The sequence below is a fragment of the Mastacembelus armatus genome, chromosome 22 (assembly GCF_900324485.2).
Source record: "Mastacembelus armatus chromosome 22, fMasArm1.2, whole genome shotgun sequence".
Classification (NCBI taxonomy): domain Eukaryota; kingdom Metazoa; phylum Chordata; class Actinopteri; order Synbranchiformes; family Mastacembelidae; genus Mastacembelus; species Mastacembelus armatus.
This window is the reverse complement of record NC_046654.1, coordinates 19191096-19215636: the sequence shown is the minus strand read 5'-3', so window position 1 is coordinate 19215636 and position 24541 is coordinate 19191096. Positions and strand designations below refer to the sequence as shown.

Below are 24541 nucleotides of genomic sequence, written 5' to 3'. Positions count from 1 at the left end.
AGAAGCCACAGGGAAAGCAGCTACAGCCAAATACCTACAGAGAGTAAGGCAAGTCCTAAGAAGCCAAATAAATGGGAACAAGGTCAAAGCTATCAACACCTATGGCCTGCCGGTGATCAGATACCCTGCTGGCATAATAACATGGCCAATAGAGGAGAGAGAGGCCACTGATGTCAAAACAAAGAAGCTCCTCATAATGCATGGAGGATTTTACCCCAAATCCAGCATCCTGAGACTGTACACTAAGAGGAAGGAAGGAGGCCGAGGACTGGTGAGCGTCAGACCCACCATCCGAGATGAAACATCAAATATCCATGAGTACATCAGGAAGATGGCCCAGAGTGATGGAGTACTTAGTGAATATCTCAGGCAACAGAACCCCGAAGCCCAGTACATACTGTGTAGGACAAACCCCTGCAAGGTATATACCACCGACAAATAGAAGAAATGGCAAAAAGTCCCACCAATGGCTGGAAAAGGCTGGACTGAAAGACAGGGGCACTAATCATAGCAGCACAACATCAATAGAGGCTGGAGCCTACCACACCAGGCAGGACCGCAGTTGCAGGCTGTGCACCTGAGACAATCCAGCACATAACAGCAGGTTGTAAGACGCTAGCAGGCAGGGCATATATGGAACACCATAATCAAGAGAATGGCATAGTGTACAGGAACATCTGTGCCAAGTATGGGCTGGAGTCACAAGGTCAAAATGGGATACACCTCCACAGGTGGTGGAGAATGACCAAGCTAAGATCCTGTGGGACTTCCAGACACAGATGGACAAACTGGTGATGGCTAATCAACCGGATATAGTAGTGGTGAACAGACAGCAGAAGGAGGATATTATTTTAACATTCATGTAGATGTTGAAAATAAAAGTCTCAGCACAGCATTTAATTCAATATTAGATTCAATTGGTTTCACTCAAAATGTTAATAAAACTACCCACTGTTTCAATCACACCCTTGATCTTATTCCGACCTATGGCATCGAAATTGAACATTTAATAGTTTTTCCCCAAAATCTGCTTTTGTCAGATCATTCTTTAATAACTTTTGAATTTAAGATAATGGATCATGCAGTATTTGGAAGAAAATTCCACTACAGCAGATGTTTATCTGACAACGCTGTTAATAAATTTAAGAAAATGATTCCATCTTTATTTACATCTATGCCATGTGCCAACACAGTGGAGGGCAGCTGCCTCAATCCCACTCCCTACCAAATTGATCATATTGTTGACGGTGCTGTAGCCTCACTGTGTGAAACGCTTGATACTGTGGCCCCTCTGAAAAAGAAGTTAGTGAACCAGAGGAGATTAGCCCCATGGTACAGACTCCTTGGCATCACAAAGGCTGGAAAGGAAGTGGCGTTCCACAAATTTAGAAGAATTTTATCTAGCCTGGAAAAACAGTCTATTAACATATAAAAAAGCTCTCCGTAAAGCCAGAACTGCATACTATTCATCACTAATAGAGGAAAATAAGAACAATCCCAGGTTTCTTTTCAGCACAGTAGCCAGGCTGACAAAAAGTCACAGCTCTGTTGAGCCCAGTGTTCCATCGGTCTCAGCAGTGATGACTTCATGAATTTCTTTGCAAATAAAATCATAACTATCGTGGGTTCGCATCCCGGCCTTTCTGTGTGGAGTTTGCATGTTCTCCCTGTGCTTGCGTGGGTTTACTCCGGGTACTCTGGTTTCCTCCCACAGTCCAAAAACATGCATGTTAGGTGGATTGGTGACTCTAAAATTGCCAGTAGGAGTGAGTGTGAGTGTGTGAGGTTGTCTGTCTTTGTGTGTCTATATGTGGCCCTGCGATGGACTGGTGACCTGTCCAGGGTGTACCCCTGCCTTCCACCCGAGAGAGAGCTGGGATAGGCTCCAGCAGATCCCCGTGACCCTGAGCCAGGAAAAGCGGGTATAGAAGATGGATCGATGGATAAAATCATAACTATTAGGGATAAAATTCATCAGATGTTTCCTACCATTAATTAACTCATCTTTATTAGACTTGGTAAATTTATCTCTTGTATAAGGCTACATACCAAAGGCCTTTAAGACTGCAGTAATCAAACCACTACTCAAAAAGCCTAGTCTTGATCCAGGAGTCTTGGTTAATTATAGACCAATATCCAACCTACCATTTATTTCTAAAATCCTTGAAAAAGTTGTCGCTAAGCAGCTATGTGACCACTTACACAGAAATGAACTATTTAAAGATTTTCAATCAGGATTTAGAGCACATCATAGTACAGAAACAGCACTGTTAAAAGTCACCAGAAGCCACCGATATTCTCTTAGCCTCAGATAATGGACTTGTTTCTATACTTGTCCTGCTAGACCTTAGTGCTGCATTTGACACTATCGACCTCAGCATCTTATTACAGACTGGAGCATGTGATTGGTATCAGAGGAACAGCGTTAAAATGGTTCCAATCTTATTTATCAGACAGATTCCATTTTATTCATGTCCATGATGAACCTTCCACGCGCACAAAAGTTAGTTATGGAGTTCCACAAGGTTCTGTGCTACGACCGATTCTGTTCACCTTGCACATGCTTCCTTTATGCAATGTTATTAGGAAGCATTCTGTTAATTACCACTGCTATGCAGATGATACTCAGCTGTACCTATCTATGAAATCTGATAACACAAACCAGTTAGCTAGACTTCAAGCATGTCTAACTGATAAAAAGGCCTGGATGACCAGTAACTTTCCACTTTTAAATTCAGAGAAAACAGAAGTTATTGTATTTGGTGTATTTGTATTAAAATTATAGCTACTTTAGATGGCATAGCCCTGGCCTCCAGCACTACTGTGAAAAACCTTGGAGTTGTTTTTGACCAGGGCATGTCCTTTAACTCACACATAAAACAAATCTCTACAACTGCCTTCTTTCACCTGCGCAACATTGCCAAAATTAGCAACATCCTGTCTCAAAATGACGCAGAAAAACTAGTTTGTTACCTCAAGGCTAGATTACTGTAACTCATTGCTATCTGGATGTCCCAGTATCGCCATAAAAAGCCTCCAGTTAATCCAGAATGCTGCAGCCAGAGACCTGACAGGAACTAGCAGGAGAGATCATATTTCTCTTATATTAGCTTCTCTTCATTGGCTCCCTGTAAACGAATAGAATTTAAAATCTTTCTTCTCACATACAAATCCCTTCATGATCAAGCTCCTTCATACCTTAAAGACTTCATAGTACCATATTATCCCAATAGAGCACTTCGCTCTCGGAGTGAAGATCTACTTGTGGTTCCCAGAGTTTCCAAAAATAGAATGGGAGGCAGAGCCTTTAGCTATCAAGCTCCTCTCCTGTGGAACCAGCACCCAGTCTGGGTTCAGGAGGCAGACACTCTCTACTTTTAAGGCTAGACTTAAAACCTTCCTCTTTAACAAAGCGTATAGTTAGGGCTGGCTTCAGGTAACCCTGAACCATCCCTTAGTTATGCTGCTATAGGCCTAGACTGCCTGAGAACCATCGGCGCACTGAGTTCCAATATCCTAGCCTCTCCTAACCCCTCACATGTATATTCCACCATTGAATGTCACTAACTTTGTGCTCTCTCCCTCTCTCTCTGTCATCTATCTCTCTCTGTACCTTCTGCAGGTGTCCCTGGTCCTGGAGCTGTATATTGCTGATCTGCAGTTACTGTCTGTGCATATGGTAATGTTCTGCCCTCTAGTGTCTTTATAATCCAATCAGCTTACAAATGTGTTAAAAGGAGCACATAATGCAAACCCACTGTATATTTACTGTCACCAGCCACTGATGAGGTTTACACAGATGAAACTTTCATTCAGCTGTGTAAAACAGCCAACACTTATCATATCACATTAACAATCTCACCTTCCTATCATTTCATTATTAGTGTGAATGACACTGTAACAGTTTTAACCACTCACATGTAACATTAGATATTTTAAAAGGGACATCAGTACTCACGATCATTACACTGTGTGCCAGTGTAGGAGGTCATGGAGCAGTCACAGGTGTAGTTCTCCCACTGCTGAATACAAATGCCCATGTTAGCACATGAGTCTTCCTGACAGGTGGTGCTGGGACCTGTGGAAGTTCAGCCATTCCCACAAACACATCCAGACACCCACCCACCCAAACAAACACACGCATACACATACAAACAAACACAAACACACAAACTTATTGGAGGTTTAACATTTTCATAAAATAACATATATGAAGACACTTTCAACTTATATAATAATCATTTTCATCACATATTATAAGTCATAATTTGCATGTCATACTATACTAAAGCATATTTTACATGACATACTATACTAAGGTATAAATTTCATCAGTGTCTATATACTATAATAAGTCTTAATTTTCATGTCATGCTATACTAAGGCATTAATTTCATGTCATGTAATAATAAGGCATTATATTCACCACATACTATAGTTAGGCATAATGTTCATGATAGATTATATTAAGGCAGTATTTTCATGATATACTGCGTGCATAATTTTGATGGCATTACTATACTAGGGCACAGTTTACATAACATACTACTATATTAAGTAGGTATGCCCTACTCCAGGTTTTTGCCTCTCAATCCTGAGATGGTCATTTAATATTGAGTATCTGTTGATACTGATTCCCAGTCCAATACTTGTATTTTCCTAGATAATATATTTGCATAGTGTACACTGTAAGTACATTAGTTACTAATTCAGTGTATTTGCTTGACAATTGAAGAGCTCCGCAGTGCCTTAAGAAAAAATTGCCTGCACTGAAACCTAAATGTTTTCATTAAAGTTAAAAATGTTTTTCTATGGCTTTTTAAATAAAACTTGGTGTTGTTTTCACGTTTTATTTAACAAACTGATCAAGTAAACAAACTAAAATATGTCTTAAATAGATCACCTTTGCCTAGTGCAGCATTGTAATAGTACACTAGAATGTGCATTTCCTGAGGAGAATGCCTGTGATTGATGAAAGCATGCTGTTATTGCCACTTGCAATACCTGTGAGATTATATCTCATCTCAAAAATTTAAAAAGGTGATCTCAGCCGGGATCGAATCCTGTTATGCTGCACTATATCACACGAACTTTTGGCGAGTTTGGCTGATTTTTACCGCATAAACAGTGTTGCCAACTTAGCGACTTTGTCGCTATATTTAGCGAGTATTCAGACCCCTCTAGCGACACATTTTTTTAAAAGCGAATAGCGACAAATCTGGCGTCTTTTTCTGGTGTTATAGGTTCCACTCAGAACAGGCTTCGCCATGGTCGACCAAAGAAGTTGAGTGCACGTGCTCAACGTCATATCCAGAGGTTGTCTTTGGGAAATAGACGTATGAGTGCTGCCAGCATTGCTGCAGAGGTTCAAGGGGTAAGGGGTCAGCCTGTCAGTGCTCAGACCATACGCCGCACACTGCATCAAATTGGTCTGCATGGCCGTTGCCCCAGAAGGAAACCTCTTCTAAAGATGATGCACAAGAAAGCCCGCAAACAGTTTGCTGAAGACAAGCAGATTAAGGACATGGATTACTGGAACCGTGTCCTGTGGTCTGATGAGACCAAGATAAACTTATTTGGTTCAGATGGTCTCAAACGTGTCTGGCGGCAACCAGGTGAGGAGTACAAAGAAAAGTGTGTCTTGCCTACAGTCAAGCATGGTGGTGGGAGTGTCATGGTCTGGGGCTGCATGAGTGCTGCCGGGTGGGGAGCTACAGTTCATTGAGGGAACCATGAATGCCAACATGTACTGTGACATACTGAAGCAGAGCATGATCCCCTCCCTTCGGAGACTGGGCCACAGGGCAGTATTCCAGCATTATAAGGACCCCAAACACACCTCCAAGATGACCACTGCCTTGCTAAAGAAGCTGAGGGTAAAGGTGATGGACTGGCCAAGCATGTCTCCAGACCTAAACCCTATTGAGCATCTGTGGGGCATCCTCAAACGGAAGGTGGAGGAGCACAAGGTCTCTAACATCCACCAGCTACGTGATGTCATCATGGAGGAGTGGAAGAGGATTCCAGTGGCAACCTGTGAAGCTCTGGTGAACTCCATGCCCAAGAGGGTAATGGCAGTGCTGGAAAATAATGGTGCTCACACAAAATATTGAAACTTTGAGCCCAATTTGGACATTTTCACTTAGGGGTGTACTCACTTTTGTTGCTATTGGTTTAGACATTAATGGCTGTGTGTTGAGTTATTTTGAGGGGACAGCAAACTTATATTGTTATACAAGCTGTACACTCACTACTTTATATTGTAGCAAAGGGTCATTTCTTCAGTGTTGTCACATGAAAAGATAAAATAAATTATTTACAAAAATGTGAGGGGTGTACTCACTTCTGTGAGATACTGTATATGACTACGACATCTTGCATCGTGAAGGTAAACAACATGCCAATGTGGATTACGTGTCCAGATGCCCCAACACTGAAACTGAGACCAAAGCTGTTCAGTGTGTCATCTCTACTATCACCTCCATGGACAGAATTACCCGTGTTGGCAGTGATAGGTATGACAATACTGTCCCACTTCACTGAAATCCATCACACACTGTCAATGCACTTGGAAAAGTTGAAGGAACAACAAAGTTAAGAGTGTAAGAGTGCTTGCCATGTTAAACACGAGGTTCTCCCAGTCCACATGAAAGAGCCCCATTACAGCCAATCCAAGCAGAGAGACCATTTTAGAAGATTGCTGCAGACATCAGAGTTACCTGTCACCACACAAGGCAACAGTTATGTTTTAGTCATAATGGACTATTTCACACTCTGTTAACCTCTTCCCACAGAAAGACCAGCACGCAATGACTGTGGCAAAGTGCATCTTTGAGGACTACAATGGACAACATGGCTTGTTAATTCCAGTCAATTCACACGGATCAAAGCCGACAGTTTGAATCAGATCTGATTAAATGTCTCTGCATCGTACTAGGCATCAGCAAAATATGAGCATCTCCATATCATGCACAGTCGGACGGCATGTGTGGAGAGACTGAACAGCACTCTGAAAGACCAATTTGCTGAGTACACATCACACACTGGAGGTGAATGGGATAAGTACTTGCCACAAGCTGAGCTCACCTACCACCCAAGTGTTCATTCAAGCACCGGATTTTCCCGTTTCTTTCTTGTTCATGGCAGAGAACCAAATTTGCCACTTGATGTCATGTTGAACTGTAGCCCTGGAAACGTCTGCTCACGTACATGCATCGTTCACCATAACAGACTAAAGGCCTACATAGGGACTTTACCATCTCCTACTGCTGAAAATCCGGCAACTTTGCCAACTCATGTAAGGCAGATCAGTGACTCCAGCCCCTTTTCTCCTCCACTTGTTCCTGCCACTGCTGGGAAGCAGCCTCTGTCTGTTTCATCTAGAGCTGCTCATCAGAACACTATTCCACCATGTCCCAGCCCATGCCCCTCTTCCCCCTCCTCACCTGTTGCCACCATAGACTTTAATACAGCCAACTCACCACCTCATGTGCCCCTGCTGGTCATGTCCCGCTGTGGATGCCAGATTAGTCGGCCAGCTAACTACAGAGACTTTGTCACCCGATGGGCTATAATTGGACACCTTTAGCTACTCCTCCTCACTTATAGTTGTTCTTTTTCCTGTTCTTGTTGCTATTGGGATGCTGTGATTTGATTTTGCATTGTTAACATGTGCCTACATGTTTTAAATCTCTGTCAGGCCATAGACTACTTCCATAGAATAGATACTCTGTTTTCTTAAGATAGTGTTTTATGTGGTACTGTGCTAAAAAAAAAAAACGCAGGAAGAGAATACACAGATATGTGTGGTATTTAGGATACAACAGCCTTGTAAGGAGTTTCCCTTTATGTTTGACATGTTTGACAGTGGGTTATTGGAATAGGACATTTCTGCTGCAGCAAGGGAAGACTGTAAACTAGGCCAAACTATGGGCTGAAGCAAAATGAATTTATGGAGAATTTCCTGTTTGTGTTTCCAGTTGTTCCAGCCCATACCATCCCCTGATTCAGCAATTATAGCTGGTATATTCACAGCCATTAAAGGATGCGGTCCCTGCAATTGGGACATAGCCTGAGTGAAATTTTATTTATTTATTTTCAGAAAATTCTCAGCGTTGGATGTTAGAGTGAAGGTCATGTTACTTACTCTAGCACTGAACATTCTGTGCAATACACACATAAAAAGCACAAAACATAATTGAAAACAGTAGCACACAAATTGAATTACTGACAAAAAAGTCAAAAGTTTTCTGACCTGTTTAAGGTTTAAATCATTTCTCTATGTTGAAGTATGGCACCACAGAGTGGCTCCAAAAATTAGGTGGTCTGAGCACATTCCACGCCGATTTTCCATTCATTTCGATGGGGAAATTGTTCGCAATTTACATCACCATGGTAACTCGAAACACCACTGAATGTCGTAACACACCATTCCCGATCGAGCTACATGTTTTTATGTAGGCTATCTGTTGCTGGGGTTTCTCAAAGCTATGTGCATGGTCATACCCACTATTGAGGTCCCCAAGGTCCAAGGCACATATAACAGATGTTGTAAAATAATTGCTTTAATAACTTTATTTGGGCGCCATTAATACATTGACCTACATCTCTTTACATGAAGAGAATAATCCCAGCAGCCTCCAGATTCGTTGATTTATGAACTAATGTTAATAAAATTCTCCTAAAGGGGGAGAACTGGATTTATGGTACTTTGAACAGCACACAAAATTGTCTGTAATTTGGTATAAGACATAAAAAATCTTTTTTTTTTTTAAGTGTCCAAAAAAAAGTGTTCCCTGTCTTCAAAATGACACAGAATCCTTTTAGCTATAAGACATTAAAGGCCTTGGCTTTACTTTGAGGAAGAGTCTTCCTTTTGTCCACTGTCTTGCATATTAAAAAATCTACATAGTCCTTTCAGCTGAACTGAAATGCAAGGCAATGCTTAAATTGTCATAAAGCTCCAAAAGATTCTCCTTGTAGATATAATCTAACATCTCTGCAGGTGTAGAGATGTGATCTGGAAAAACATTAACAGCTGCCCTGACTTCAAGAATCATGTCCTGACTGTCAATGTCTCCCAGTGCCTGCTACATTTTCTTACATAATTTATCAAGAGTGCCCTCCTGAACTGCCTTCTTCATGTTATCAGCCAAATATAGAAATCCGAACAGAGAAAAAAAATAGTCAATTTGTGTAAACCTTTCACTGACACTAGTAAATGCTGTATCAAGCAGAGGAAGAAAAAAATCTTGCTTGAATTGTTCCTCTGGTGTGAACTGAACCTCCTGTTTTCCCTCATAAAGAAACATGCAAGTTGTTTTCTGTTGTCATGCAACAAGAATGGTCATGTCTATCTGAATCTTTTCAGCAATTTCTTTTGCATCTGTTTGAGCTAATGAAAGTCCACCATCTCTGTACTCCTGGAGAAAATGTTTGACATTGTCTGTTTCCTGTTTGAGAACATCAGTTGACATTTTGGGTTTACTTACGTTTTTAATCTGATAAAGTACATTGTACCAGATCACAACACAAAGAATAAACCACCAGGATGTCAGTTCCTTAGACAGACTCTGTGCCACAGACAGTGTCACTCCATCCTTCTTTTCTGCTGCATGTTCACCAAGTGCAGTTAAGGCCTCTACCATCTCAGGCAACTGGTGTTATAGTACTTTCACATTGTCAATGCGACAATGCTGTGTTTTACTGCAGCTAACCTTCATTCCTCTCCTTTCCAGAGCAAACCTCCACCTCTCTAGATTTTCCTCAACCTGCTCCCTGCTCTCACTACAGATGACAGTGTCATCTACATCATGGTCCACGGAGATTCCTGTCCATCACCACAGCAAACAAGAAGGGGCTCAAAGCCGATCCTTGGTGCAGTCCCACCTTCACCTTGAACTCCTTTGTCACCCCTACAGCACACCTCACCACTGTCTTACAGCTCTCATATATGTCTTGCACCACTCGAACATACTTCTCTGCCACTCCAGACTTCCTCATACAAAACCACAGCTCCTCTCTCGGCACCCTGTCATACGCTTTTTCCAAATCTACAAAGACACAATGCAGCTCCTTCTGGCCTTCTCTGTACTTCTCCATCAGCATTCTCAAAGCAAATATTGCATCTGTGGTTCTCTTTCTTGGCATGAAACCATACTGCTGCTCACAAATGCTCACTTCTGACCTCAGCCTAGCCTCCACTACTCTTTCCCATAACTTCATTGTGTGACTCATCAGCTTTATTCCTCTGTAGTTTCCACAACTCTACACGTCTCCCTTGTTCTTAAAGATGGGCACCAGTACACTTCTCCTCCATTCCTCAGGCATCCTCTCACTCTCCAAGATCTTAAGTAGCCCAGTCAAAAACTCTACTGCCACCTCTTCTAAACACTTCCATACTTCCACAGGTATGTCGTCGGGACCAACTGCCTTTCCACTCTTCATCCTCTTCAACACCTTCCTCACTTCATCCTTACTGATCTTTGCTACTTCCTGCTCCACAACAGTCACCTCTTCTACTCTGTGCTCTCTAACATTTTCCTCATTCATGAACTCTTCAAAGTATTCCTTCCATCTTTCCATCACACTTGTGGCACCTGTCAACACATTTCCATCCCTGTCCTTTATCACCCTAACCTGCCGCACATCCTTCCCATCTCTGTCTCTCTGCCTCGCCAACCTGTACAAATCCACCTCTCCCTCCTTAGTGTCCAACCTATCATACAAATCCTCATATGCCCTTTGTTTGGCCTTTGCCACCTCTACCTTCACTTTATGCTGCATCTCCCTGTACTCCTGTCTGTTTTCTGTCCTCTCAGTGTCCCACTTCTTCTTAGCTAACCTTTTCCTCTTAACACACTCCTGAACTTCCTCATTCCACCACCAAGTCTCCTTATCTGCTTTCTTCTTTCCAGATGACACACCAAGTACCCTCCTACCTGTCTCCCTGATCACTTTAGCTGTAGCTGTCCAGTCATCTGGAAGAAGCTCCTGACCTCCCATAGCCTGTTTCAGCTCCTCCCTGAAAGCCACACTCTTCCTTTTTCAACTTCCACCACTTGGTCCTCTGCTCTGCCCTTGTCCTTCATCTACCTCACCACCAGCTTCATCCTACACACCACCATCCTATGCTGTCTGGCTACACTCTCCCCAGCCACTACTTTGCAGTCTTTCAGGTTGAAACATTTGCACAAGATGTAATCAACTTGTGTGCTCCTGCGTCCACTCTTATAAGTCACCCTATGCTCCTCCCTTTTCTGGAAAAATGTGTTCACTACAGCCATTTCCTTCCTTTTTGCGAAGTCTACCATGATCTGTCCTTCTGCAGTCCTGTCCTGCATACCAAACATACCCATCACTTCCTCGTCACCTCTGTTTTCCTCACCAACATGTCTGTTGAAGTCTGCCACAATCACCACTCTCTCACCGCTAGGGATCACCACATCCATCTCCCTCCAGAATTTCTCCTTCTCTTCTAACTCACATCCTACCTGTGGGGCAAAACCACTGACAACATTCAATATCACAACTTCCTTCAACTTCCAGCTTCAGACTCATCACCCTATCTGACACTCTCTTAACCTCCAGAACATTCCCAGCAAGATCCTCCTTCAGGATAACTCCTACTCCATTCCACTTTCCAGCCACACCATAATAAAACAGCTTGAACCCTGCTCCTAACCTATAAGCCTTGATACCTTTCCACCTGGTCTCCTGAACATACAAGCTATCCACCTTTCTTCTCTCCATCATATCAGCCAACTCTCTAGTTTTCCCTGACAAAGTCCCTACATTCAAAGTCCCTACTCTAAGTCCTACACTCCTGCCCTTCCTCTTCTGTCTTTGCCCACAAACATGCCTTCCTCCTCTCCTTCTTTGACCAACAGTAGTCCAATTTCCACTGGCACCCTGTAGGTCAACAGCACCAGTGGCGGTCATTGTTAACCCAGGCCGCGACCGATCCGGTATGGATGTCATATTTGTGATTCACATGTTTGATTTGGCTAAAATTTTACATCAGATGTTCTCTTCCTGACACAACCCTCTGCATTTACCCGGACTTGGGACCGGCACATGAAGACACTGAATTGTGCAATTGTGGCATTCTTATTTCAGCTGCTACTAAAGCAGCAAGAAGTCATTTAGAAGTTAATGTTAACCAATCCTGCTTCTTTCTGAGTAAACAATGGCAGAGAGCACAGACTCATTTGCGGTTTAGGAGCTCCAGGAGAACCTGTATGTGAATTTATGTCCAAGGTGAGCAACAGGCTGAGTCAGTGGAAAGCAAGTTGGCTGCTTCTCCTTTGGTCCCTCGGCGGACCGCGTTTCCACGGCATGCAAATGATATGTAGATCACGGTCTCATAGCCCCTTCAAAACGGTGCCAAAAAGTTGGAACTGAAAAACAGTCATTGGCATTGCAAATAAAAAAAAGGAGCGGCATCGTACAAGAAACGTCATCGAAAAAAAGAATTCTCATTAAAAAAAAACCAGAAAGTATCAAAAGATGTGCTTTGCGTGGTGGGTAAACACACTACTGGGCAAATATATAAATATAAATATATATCCCCAATATAAATATGTACTACAACAGAACAAACATCAGTATACAGTCAAAACAATCAAAATATTGCACATTATTGTATCAACACTTTTTTTACTGTCTTCATTTAGCCTATATAATCTTTGATAAGCTTGCTTAAAATTGTTAGAATAAGTGTGTTGACTATAATAAACTCTTCAGGTTTTTCATAATAGGCTGTATTATATGAAAATAATGTATACGATATGTCTTAATTTTCCCAGAAATCACGATTTTAGGGTTATTTTTCAAAAGTTTCTTCCGGGGGAGTATGAAGAAGAAGAAGAAGAAGAAGAAGAAGAAAAGGACGACATAGACGAATAAGTATGGCAAATAATATGTAGTGTGCTCCTATGCATTTTACAGCATGCACCAGGGGCGGTTCTAGGATTTCATCCTTAGGGGGGCTTAGCCCCTCACTATTGTTGCTGATAACACTACCTAGTGTTGTCCGCATATCATGTGCTGGGCTCCGTACCATGTATGTATGGACAGCTAATTTGAGATGGCAAATTTCCGTAGACACTGTACACATTGAATGCACAAATACAGGCTAAACAATTTTAAAAAATGATAGAAAATGCCTTTTATAACCACAATACGTCACAAGATGTTTCGTCTCCCGCCTCCTGCTGACATACAGCACAAGCTGTTGCATTTCTAAAGAAGGGCTATTACGCATACGCAGAATAGCAAAGAAAATTTAAAAAATAAAAATAAATAATAAAAGAAGCTCTGATCTTTTTTTTTAATTGACGTCCTGCACTTCTTAGTTATTTTCATTTTTATTTTAAAAAGTAAAAATTATACTTTCAATAAATTTTGACAGTTTGATAGTTGATCATTTTTGGGGGGGGCTGAAATGACAGACTACGGCCCCCCTAAAAAGGGTCTAGAACCGTCCCCATCATTGTAGATTCAATTTTTCTGCCTCACAATATTTAATCATATTTTTCTGTCTGGGCAGAAAATGTGTGAATTTATGCATCACCATTGCTGATTACCTGTATTCAAAAACCTATTTAACAGCAAAAAGAAAAAGCCTAAAAGAGCCCTGTAATGAGAGAGCAGTTTGTCTTTAAGTAGGCTATAGACTGCAGCTGTATTGCTGTACTGCAGGTTTAAGTCCCAAACTTACTTGTAATTAACCTCTAAGCAAATCATAAACAAAATGTCCTGCAATTTTAACTTCAAACTATGTTTGGTGAGTATGTGGACATTCTCTCGAGAGAGAGAGGCTTAAGGCGCTTTCACACCTGCCTTTTTTAGTTCGGTTGAATCGCAATAGATTTCGGTTGCCCCCTTTGTGCGATTCGTTTGTGGTGAGAACACGATCCGACCTCAAAAAGACCCAACTGCCAAAAGAACTGTGCATTTTCGTACTAAGCCAGCTGCCGTAGTCAGCAGTGCTGTGCATTCATCCAACTTTAAGGACAATATCTCTTAGTTTACATTATTATTATTATTATTATAAGTAAACTGCCATCATTAACATTTTCTTAGAAGAAATAAGGCAATGTCATTTTATTTTTGTATTAAAATTTTACACTTAGATTAAGGATTTTTACTTTCACTAATGAATTCTGCCTGGAGTGATATATACAAACTAGGTAGTAAAAGATGATGAGGGATAGAATCAACCCGCGCAGCCGTCTCTCCGTAATAGCAATGTATTGTCTGCTGCATTTTATTCCTGTTTTTCTTTACTTCTGGGATCACCGTTGGAATTTTCCCACACACTCCTTCTGACCAACCGAAAAGCAGTTTAGGGAATGTGTTCAAAGACACATCTGGCCAACAAGTGAACTGGATGTTGTCACTTGACTGAATTTTGGTTCTTTTTAGCTGGTGAGCTTGACGTGGTCATAGAGAGTTGATACAACTGAGACATTATAGCCATATGGAGGCTAAAATGTGACAGTTTGGAACATGATGAAGTAGTGCAATATGCTTCCCCACTGTGAAGATAATCATTTCATAATCCACAAAACTACAAACCATTAAAAACACCAAGCCCTTTAAGCCTTTTTAAGACATAAAGTGTGATAATCACAAGATGTTTTATTTTTGTGTGGTCCACCTGTTGCCAGGTTATTACATTACTGCTTGAATCATCTAAATTCCAGTTGTAATTCTGTGACTCATGTGATTCAAATTAGGTGCTGACAGGAAGCTTTGTTAAATGAGCAGTTCAGGACCAAGTAAACTGATGATGTGTTGTACAGTAAGAAGGGATGGAATTTGGGAATTTACAATAAATCCCGGAATATCCTGAAGTGGCAATTCCTTCTGTTTCTGCTGATTGGTCCTGATCTAGTTCAGGATGTCATGTGAAATGTAACAACAGTGGAAAGCTTCTGCATGTTACTTCTACTGATGCTGTTCTGTTAAATGTTAACCAGTAGTGGAGTATCACCATCTAGTGACTGAATGATGTACTGCTGCAGTATGGGCCATAGTCTCAATAATCATTAATGGGCTTTGATAAGGTCTCACTGGCTGAAGAAACACAAATCCACTTTATGTGATGAAAGCTTGTAATGAAATGCAAGCAGTACATGGCAATATAGTTTAAATGACTAATCAACTGATTATGGTACATAGGCAAAACAAAGAAAAATAAAAATACAAGCACACATAAAATGAGACATCAGAATGCCATGGACAAGACCAACAAACTGTGATTGATGATATTTTATTTTGAAAAATAAATTAATCAACCATTACTTTCTTGCAGTACATATAGTACAATGAATAACATTGTTACCAACCCCATTCAGATCGTCAATGAAGACATACAGTACACGTGTTGTTATTTTCTGGTTTGATTAAAATAAAACATAACTAACACATTAATTTGTTTAACGTGGGGCTCTGGAAATTAATGTTAAAAAAACAAAAACAAAAGTTACACTCAATGTCCAACTGAATGATATGACAGGCATAAGAAAAACATCTATACAGAAAATGATTTCCATGCAAACAAGAACAGGTTGTGGAAGCTGGCCCAGAACCTTAAGAAGATGATAAAAACAACCACAAAAGAATGCACGACTTGCACAGGAAAATGAAAACATTTTGTCCACAGTCACATTTTGCTTGTTCATGCAAAATGTTTCAACAGCCCATTTTAATGTTGCTATATAGTATGCATGAACAATTTGAAATTAAAACAGAAATTTTAACCTTTGGCAAGTTTTGCTTTGCGAACAAACTGTATTTTCTGGTGTGTGGATATTGCCTAACACAGATTTCCAATGCTGCTATGGTGTTGTGGCCAGGTGTTCATCCAAATTAATAAACTTGAAATTGTATTTGCTATTATTTATTTACTTTATTATTATTATTATTTATTTATTTCAGACTTTGGTAATTGATACATTTCTAAACCCTTACTTACCCTTATTCATGAATGGTATTATAAAGAAGCTTGTCTATTGCATTTTTTATAATACTACACTTAAATATAAAACTAACAACTGGGATTTTGTTTGCAACTATTTCACTTATTAATGTTGCCAGCTGTAAATGAAAAACTGCTGCCATCTGACAGGCACCCATTGTTTCAACAATTACTACAAACTTCTAGTGGTGTATCAGTCACCATTATCTAGAGGTTGAGTCATTGCAACTGGACTTCTAGTTTTTAGGTTGAAACGTTTCAACACTCATTAAAGTAGTTATATCAGTCTGAGAGAAAGCTAATATGGAAGCTAGTATTTATCTTCCAGGTTGGTTTCACTCCACCCTGAGTCCCATAGGCTCATTAGGTGAGCTATGCAAATCAGGTGAGAGTTGTTAGACCCACACTCCTGAGTTGGTTACACTTCACACCTGGCCTGAATAGGCTTGTTAGGTGAACAAAAGTGAGCTCAGGTGGGGGTTGTTAGGATCATTAGGATAGGTGGTCTGAGAGAGGAGTCAGAGAAGCTATCTATTTGGAGGGCTCAGACATAACCTGTCTTCAATCTACCAGGCTGCCCTTTCATCTATTCCCAGCAAAATAAGGAACAAATCAAATGTCTGCCAGGGAGGACACTTTCTTGGTGAATCAGAGAGGGTCACATGAGCCTTCCTAACCTGAGCTTCTTTTGTTCATCTAATGAGCCTATTCAGACCAGGTGTGAAGTGAAACCAACTCAGGAGTGCTGAGAATGTTAAATGTTAACCTCTAGATAATTTCCCCTGGATGACTGAGAACCTTCACAGACATCAGTCACCATTAAACTACATATTTGCATTGATTGAATGAAAAGCAACAATAACTAAGGGTGGGATTTTGTGAAGGGACAATTATGATAATAGATATAATATATGCTTTTACTATATTATAGATATAAAAAAATTATAAGAACAAAATCATGCTCTCAGGGTGAATGTGGCTGTGTACCATCAAATGAGTGTACGTGTACCAACACACCAGATTCTGTCTCTTAGGAGCAATGTAGTACCTTATATGATAATGCTGTTTAAGAATTCTTAAGAATTAAGTATCTAATTCTTGAGAAAAAAATGAAACTACAAAAATAAATAAAAGATAAAAATGAAGCACCTGGCAATATTTTATGTTACTGCACTGGCAAAAGCTGCTCTGATGGTGATCGTGACAGCACTGTCAGTGGGCGACCAATGTGGCCGATAATGTGGTGATGGAATAGTTGAGGAGGTATTTGATGTTTGGCCTGAGTCTAGCAGAGGGTAACTGATGCAGCAAATACAGTTAATATAATGGAGGGACTTCCATATAGATGCAAGGCTGTGGAGCTACTGTTTGCATTAAGCAGGAAGAAGGGGCTGCTGGAGCTGGAGTTGGAGTCGAAGTTTGTGTTGTAGTAGTCTAAGTCAAGGTTGGATTTGAGGGACGGTGTACCTTCGCATCCACGCTCAATCTGCCCACTGCGAAACAAGGCATCATTGAAGAGATCTGGCAGGCGCCCGTTGAGGTCCACTGACGCCAAGCAGCCCTGGAAACCTTCTCTGGAAGCTACCAGTTTAGGCAGGTTGCCATACATACCTGGACCAAGTCCTGCGATGAACAGATCACCTGAGGTGTAGAAAATATAGAGACAGAGCAGGAAAATCCTTGTGTGTCCATCCATGCATTATCTTTACTGCTTATCCAACCACCCCGAGCCAATCGCAGCTGACTTGGACAAAAAGCTGTGTACATCCTGGAACAACTATCCTAAAATATCTTTATTTATATGCCAGTGTCACTGTAGAACTGTGATGTCTTCATTTGCCTGGGCATATTTTAGATCAAATGAATGACTCACGCTTAAACCCTCAAATGTTTAATGTGGCACTACATGAGCACTAACAGTCAAACTCAGTCCAGTCTCACTTAAACTGATGCCAGTCTCTGATTGGTCACAACTAAAACGTAGAGAAGCACCTCAGAAGTGGTTATGATTGATATCTTAATATTGAAGTAACACTCATTATCAGATACAGTTACAGTGGCAAGAACACGTATGTGAATCCCTTGGAGTTACCTGGTTTTCTGCATTCTTTTTTCATAAAATGTGATTTGATCTTTGTCTAAGTCATAATAATAGACAAACACAATGTGTTTAAGCTGATAACACAAAAACTATTCTTGTGTAATTTCTTGTTTAATAAACACACCCACGAACATTTACAACATTTACAGTGCTGAAGCGAAAACTAAGTTAACACTTGGAGTTAATAGCTGGTCGAACCTCCTTTAGCAGCAATGACTTGAAGCAAGTGTTTTAGCTCTGGATCAGACCTGCACAAGTCAGGAGGAATTTTGGACCATTCCACTTTACCGAACTGCTTTAGCTCAGACACATTTTTAAGACCTCTGCTGTGAACAGCTCTCTTGATGTCATTCCATAGCATTGTATGGAGTTAAGTTCTGGGGTCTCACTGGGCCACTTCAAAACACACATTTTCTTTTTCTGTAGACATTCTGTGGTGGATTTACTTCAATGCTTGGGGTCCTTGTCCTGCTGCATCACCTAGTTTTTTCTGAGCTTCAGCTGGTGGGCAGCCCCCCTGACATTGTCCTGTAGAATGTTTTAGTAAACTTGGGAATATATTTTTCCCTCTATGATGGCAAGTTGTTCAGGCCATGAGGCAGTGAAGTAAGCCCAAATCATGACACTCCCTCCACTGTACTTCACTGTCAGGTGGACAATTTTCAGAAACACAACACATTACCCACAGTTGTACTGGTGAAGCTGAGGGTGATATATATGCCTCGACATATTTTCTTGTCTTTGCTTTGGAAGCTGTGGTTTGAGTTGCTGTAATGTTTAGCTGGAAGCCCTCACACAAACTTGTCCCTTCACACCGCCAGAAGAAAACGTTAACCAGCTGATGGTTGCTATGGTGACGTCACTTCTGTACATTTAACAACACCACCAAGATTTTTCATATTTTACTTTGATCCGTCAAGATCTCTGTATTTTATTTTTTGTGTAGGCAGGCCAGACTTCCGCATCAAACCATTTGTGAGTTTTTTTTCCCATGTGAAAGCTGTTGTTCACACTACTAAAATTAACAGAAAAACAGCATTCAAAGAACTACTACAATTCTCAGTTCCTGTGGTTCATATAAAAAAAATGGGAACTTTCTGCAAAGCTTCTACGAAATGTGAAAATTTCCTCCAGTCTGGAAGCAGCTCATGTCTTGTGTGTATTGTGCAAATAAATGAATAATAGTGGAGTGTTTCTCTTAGAAATTTTCAGATGTGCTGATAAATTATATGGTACTAGCAATTACCATACTGACAGATCTACCTAAAGAGTAAAAATGTAAACAGGACTAAAATTTGCAGGTCCAAAAATGTCCAAAACACTGGAGAAATGTTTGTAAAATTTAAACGTACTCATGAGGTGAAAGCCTTTAAGTAATATTTCAGCTTAATATTTCTTTGTCATACTCATACTACAAAAAATGATTTTTAAATGCTTTTAAAATTAATAATACTTTCATTAACAATATAATATTGTAAATAATATTGTAGGAAGAATTAAGTTTTTTTTTTTTTTTTTTTTTTTTAGTAGTTCAAGAACTTGCAATGGTAGCTGAATGAAAAACACATAAGCATATGAGTCATAATGTCCTTTGCATACCTTTCAGATCCAGGTTCTTGGCCCCATTAATACTCTGACTAGTGGCTATAGCATCTACTTTCAGTGTGTGGGTGTTGCTGTTGTCTCGGGTGATGGCCACATTGTGCCACTGGTTGTCATTTAGTGCCCTTTCACTCTTGCCCTTAATGAGGTTGGGCCCATTTCCAAGGTCAAAAACATAGTGGATGTATCTGAGAAAAGAAGAGAAAAATCATTGTGAGTTAGAGAATGCTTAAGAAATCCTCAGCTTTCCGCCTTGGTAGCTCTAAACCAGAATGTGTATTATAACTAACTTTTTGCTGCTCACTTACAGTGTGTCATGAAATTATAATTTCTATATTTGATTTTATGTTTTCATATCTATCCGTTTGTTATATAGTTTACCATGTACAATGTGCTGAGACACTTCGTTTGTTAAACACACTGTAAACAACATTAAATTGAAATTGACCACACAGCAGAAGGAGGGCTCTTCCCTCTTTACCTCCTTCAAACATTGGTTATTTCAATCAGTCAGGTGAATTATTGATCTTTTCGTAGAAATTTATTCTGTAGTGTTGTGCTGCCAAAAGACTGTGGAGAACCAAGACTGACCATAATTTATTCTGTAAATAAGCAGAAGCAATACTTAGTAGTAGTGCAACAATTTCAGACAAATTAACAATGTAAGCAACTACTTCATCCAGTAACCACATTTAGACATACATATAACTACAAAATGTAGTAAAAATATAATTATTACTTCCACATAGTCCTTCTTGGCCGCAAACTCAGTAGGATAAAAACATACTGCTGTCATAACGAAACCCAACAGCCATATTTTCCATACATTGTCCTTATACTTGTTGCCTTTGTAAGAACTCTCTTAGTTGAAACAAAGTTAAGACGGTTTGCAAGGTTGAATGTTTTAAAGTGACATTCCAACAAGCTGCATTGCAATTGGACAGAGGTGTCCTGTTGCTGACAAAAAGTTGGTAAAATTGACCTATGGGCCAAATGCTGCTTTTTCACACAGCAAATATTCCACTGTTGATGTGAAATGGTCTATTGACAAGTTATTGGTACGAAAAATATTACTGATGCGCAAAAAAATCGCACAGGAAATTTGCCTTTGGTGTGTAAAGGCCTTAAATGTTACACACTGAACATTTGAACCATGCTACCTTTGTCACATTGTCATTTGATATAATAATTCTCTGTAGCCACTTTAACCTTTTAAAAGGGACTATAATAGGTTGAATAATTTGATAAACAAATATCATAAACCTTCAATGCAAAAGGTTAACAAGTAGTTTATCCTTTCATAACAAAACCTACCCTTTAACTAGTTCCACAGCGATAAAATCATTGCCGTCTCCGGAGTTGAAAAGTATGAAGCCATCTGGGGAGGTGGTCTTAAATTGGAAGAACAGATGCATGGATGTGTAGGCCTGAAGAGTGGCAAGGCTCAGATAGCTGCTCTTAGATTTGAAAGTAACAGGGTCGGCGATAATGGAGCGAATCCCAAAACGTGCGTTGAGCTCACAATAATCAATGTCACCATTCTTGCACAGGTCGATGTAGAGCATTCCATTAAATCTGAAGAAAGAAAAGGAATAGCTGCTTGAAATTACTGTCTTAAAAATAAGCTCCCACTTGTTCTTCAGCGTCTGGAAAAAATGTTGTTCAAGGATAATTGAAGGAAATTTCTGCTCAGTGCTTCACTCTTCTTCATTGTCTACTTACTTAATTTGTCTTCAACTGAAGCAAATAGTAAATGGGCAATAAAACCAAATTAATTACCTAAAACAGGCAGGAAGAATCCACTTTCTTGGTGGATTTGATACCTTGTCAATTTAGTTATTGCTATTATGAAAAAAAATGATTACTGAGAGTTTAACTTTGAAAACACAGATAGGCTATAACAAAAGTAAAACATGAAGTAGAAGAAAGTGTTCTGGCTACCTAAGGCTCTGCAGGTGACCAATGAAGCTGGACGGGATGCTGGAAACAAATCGGCGCTCTGTCATGATGCCTGTTTCAATGTTGTGGAACTCGAGACGAGTGTGGTCACCCACCATTTGGCCTGAAGATGGGGAGGGTGGAGGGGATGGGTTGAAAAGAAAGACAAGAAAAAAAAAAAGAAAAAGAAAACAGAACACTGTCTGACACTAACACAAAAGGGCTGATTTAAGGAGAAAATTACATTAACAGTATTAGATGGACGCAAATTTAACTAATGGTTACATATCTACATGCTGTTTTGAATTACACACTGATACTATCAGTCTGTATGGCAACACACCACTGTTGTACCACTGTTGATGTTGATGTAGGTAAGTACCTTCTGCTACATCATCGTCAACTGTTAGCTTGTAGGTTTTGCCACGACGCACCACACGTACTGTATGCCATTCATTATCATTGAGCTTTTGTCCGGCATACAAGGTCTCTGGTCCCTTGCCTGAGAACAATAGTCAATCACAAAGTTAACGACATCCTGAGCCTAAAACCAAACCTTTGTTTTCCCACCAGTTAGTCTGGAATCATTGGATGAAATTCTACAAGCAGCTTAGTGGCTTGAACATGGCTTTAAATGTAGTTCTTACACCTTTGGGAAACAAAGGTTTGGTTTAGTCAGTTGAATACACAGTGAAAATATGCAAAAATATTTCACATCTGTAATTCTTATAGAGTGTACCTCACCACTATGCTGCAGAACAGTGTGAACAGAAAAAGGGCAACGCAAGTAGGGCAATTAGCTTTTACTCATTACAGGCTGGTAGAAATCTTTTCCTTTCATTACTTCTCTTACTCTTTCTTCATTTATATATATATATTTTTTTATTACAGTACGTTTTCTGACAGTGCAAGCCAAAAACATCATCAGGAAGCTAATCCACATCAGCTTAATATGAAATCATACACATTTAAGTACATAATCAAAAAGATGCTTAAAGAATTTCAAAATTTTTAACTATGTTTTTTCAATCAATCTCCAACTACTCACAGTTTAATGATAGCAGTTGGACTCTGGTCAGTGTCACATTGAAGTCAGAGTTCAGTTCAGTCAGTGTCCAGCAGATTTGATGATTTTAACTACCAGTATAATTAATTGCCTTGATGTTTGCCCAGTGGCATTGGCAGCATCAGTCACAATGCACCTCTGCCTAAATATTTTTGGTGCACAAACAAAAAGCTAACCAAAATCATCAACGGCTTTCATGTATATTCAGTTTTGCCTCTTTCCTCTATAGTTTCACAATTACTACACGTACTACACCTGAAAATGTGAAGAAACAGATCTCCATAGCCTTATTATGAGTAAAAGCAATCAATAATTATTTGTGGCATAGTTGTCAAAGCAGCAAACTCACCAGCAGATGAAAACAGGGCTACCTGTGTGGAATATAACCTGACATAAGCATATGCTGAATATTGCATTTTCTGACGGAAATATTCAAATTTTGAGTCTCAGTCTCCTATGATGTAGTTAAAATTTTCAAGAGAGACTCAAAAATAGCTGACATAAAAACGTTATGATTTTTCAGTCTTTGGTTTCAATGAGGCCCTCGGTTTGGGAAAGAAAAGTATACAACTAATAATCAATGATCAGTTATTTATCTTTTACATGCATGTTGTTAAGGAATAGCAATCACTCAGAAGAACTGTAGTTTTGTACCTCTCTGATACATAAAATGTAATAATTAAAAATACCCACTAGATGGAAGAGTTTAATCCCCTAAACTGTTCTGGTTTTCCTTTCCTCTCTATATTTAGAAAAACAATTCTATACTTTATGACAGCCCCATATAATTCCACATTACATTTTGGTCTTGTTTAAGAAAAAAGGCTCTTTTCTTGAATTTCAGTCAGAATTTCTGTCACCATTTCTATTGGGATACTAAGCTACATAGATCAATGTTACCTTCAGGCTGCTACTTTTGTCTGTTTTCTAGGTACTGGTGAGTTTCAGCAACAACAAAGTTTTACAGCAGAGATTAATTTTTAAAATGTATTATATGGACACAGACTGTGTATTTGACTCCGCTCGCTGTTTTAGCACTGAATCTTATAATTCTCTAACATACAGTTTCAGAGTTATTTAATAATGAACAGGATAATGAACCTAAGAAGCACTCAGCTACAAATAAACCTGGTTATCAGATTGTAGTCCCTTAATGTGATTATGTCTAATAAAGCTTAATGAGTGGTTATTTCCTAGTCCTACCAAAATATTCTGAAGATTTATTACATATTTCTGTTGTTCTAGCAGACTCAGCAGAAAATAAAAAGAGTTGATGCAAAAGAGTAAAACATGTATGTCTAATCATTAAAAAAATTACCACTCATTCTGTTTTACTGAGACTATTTTTTGGTTCCTGCAGAAATAGTGTTAGTCCAACCAAGTAAGTGAACTCATCATCCACCTAGCAGGGTTAAGAGAAGCTGGAGGGTGTTGCAGGAGTCATGTTTTAAAAAACACATTTTGTTTTTGAAAATAAAAAACAACATTACCACACCATCAACATAGAAAGCAAAATGAAACTTTAGTGTTAACTTACTGGAGTTACAGTTTATCCTGATACAGTCTAGATGGGGAAGAATAAATGACAGATGAAATTGCATCCTTCAAGGTTACTGCTGCAGACATCCAAAAACAAAAATTCCACCCTTCCGGGGACGCACACATGCAGGAAGGCAGCCATTTTATTCATTCAGTATCTATGTTTAACTTTATACCAATTTAAAATACATTATTATTATTATAATGTAATTATTTTACTACTACATAGAATAATGCATGGATTAAACAGGCATAGTTATATGTACTAGCTGTTTATCTAGAGTTTGTGTCTTTTGTAATATAATACCAG

General features: G+C 39.6%; 1 protein-coding gene across 1 annotated transcript in view; it reads right to left on the bottom strand.

Annotated features, from left to right (window-relative positions):
- nrxn3a (neurexin 3a) overlaps positions 1 to 24541 on the bottom strand; it is a 221435-nt gene that overhangs the window by 44750 nt on the left and 152144 nt on the right. Inside the window, exons 12-18 of the mRNA XM_026306642.1 lie at positions 24230 to 24256; positions 22009 to 22128; positions 21630 to 21750; positions 21003 to 21263; positions 19686 to 19876; positions 17453 to 17626; positions 3959 to 4078 (exon numbers count right to left, since the gene is read on the bottom strand). Coding sequence (XP_026162427.1) covers positions 3959 to 4078; positions 17453 to 17626; positions 19686 to 19876; positions 21003 to 21263; positions 21630 to 21750; positions 22009 to 22128; positions 24230 to 24256 — 1014 coding nt within the window. The remainder of the gene's footprint in view (positions 1 to 3958; positions 4079 to 17452; positions 17627 to 19685; positions 19877 to 21002; positions 21264 to 21629; positions 21751 to 22008; positions 22129 to 24229; positions 24257 to 24541) is intronic.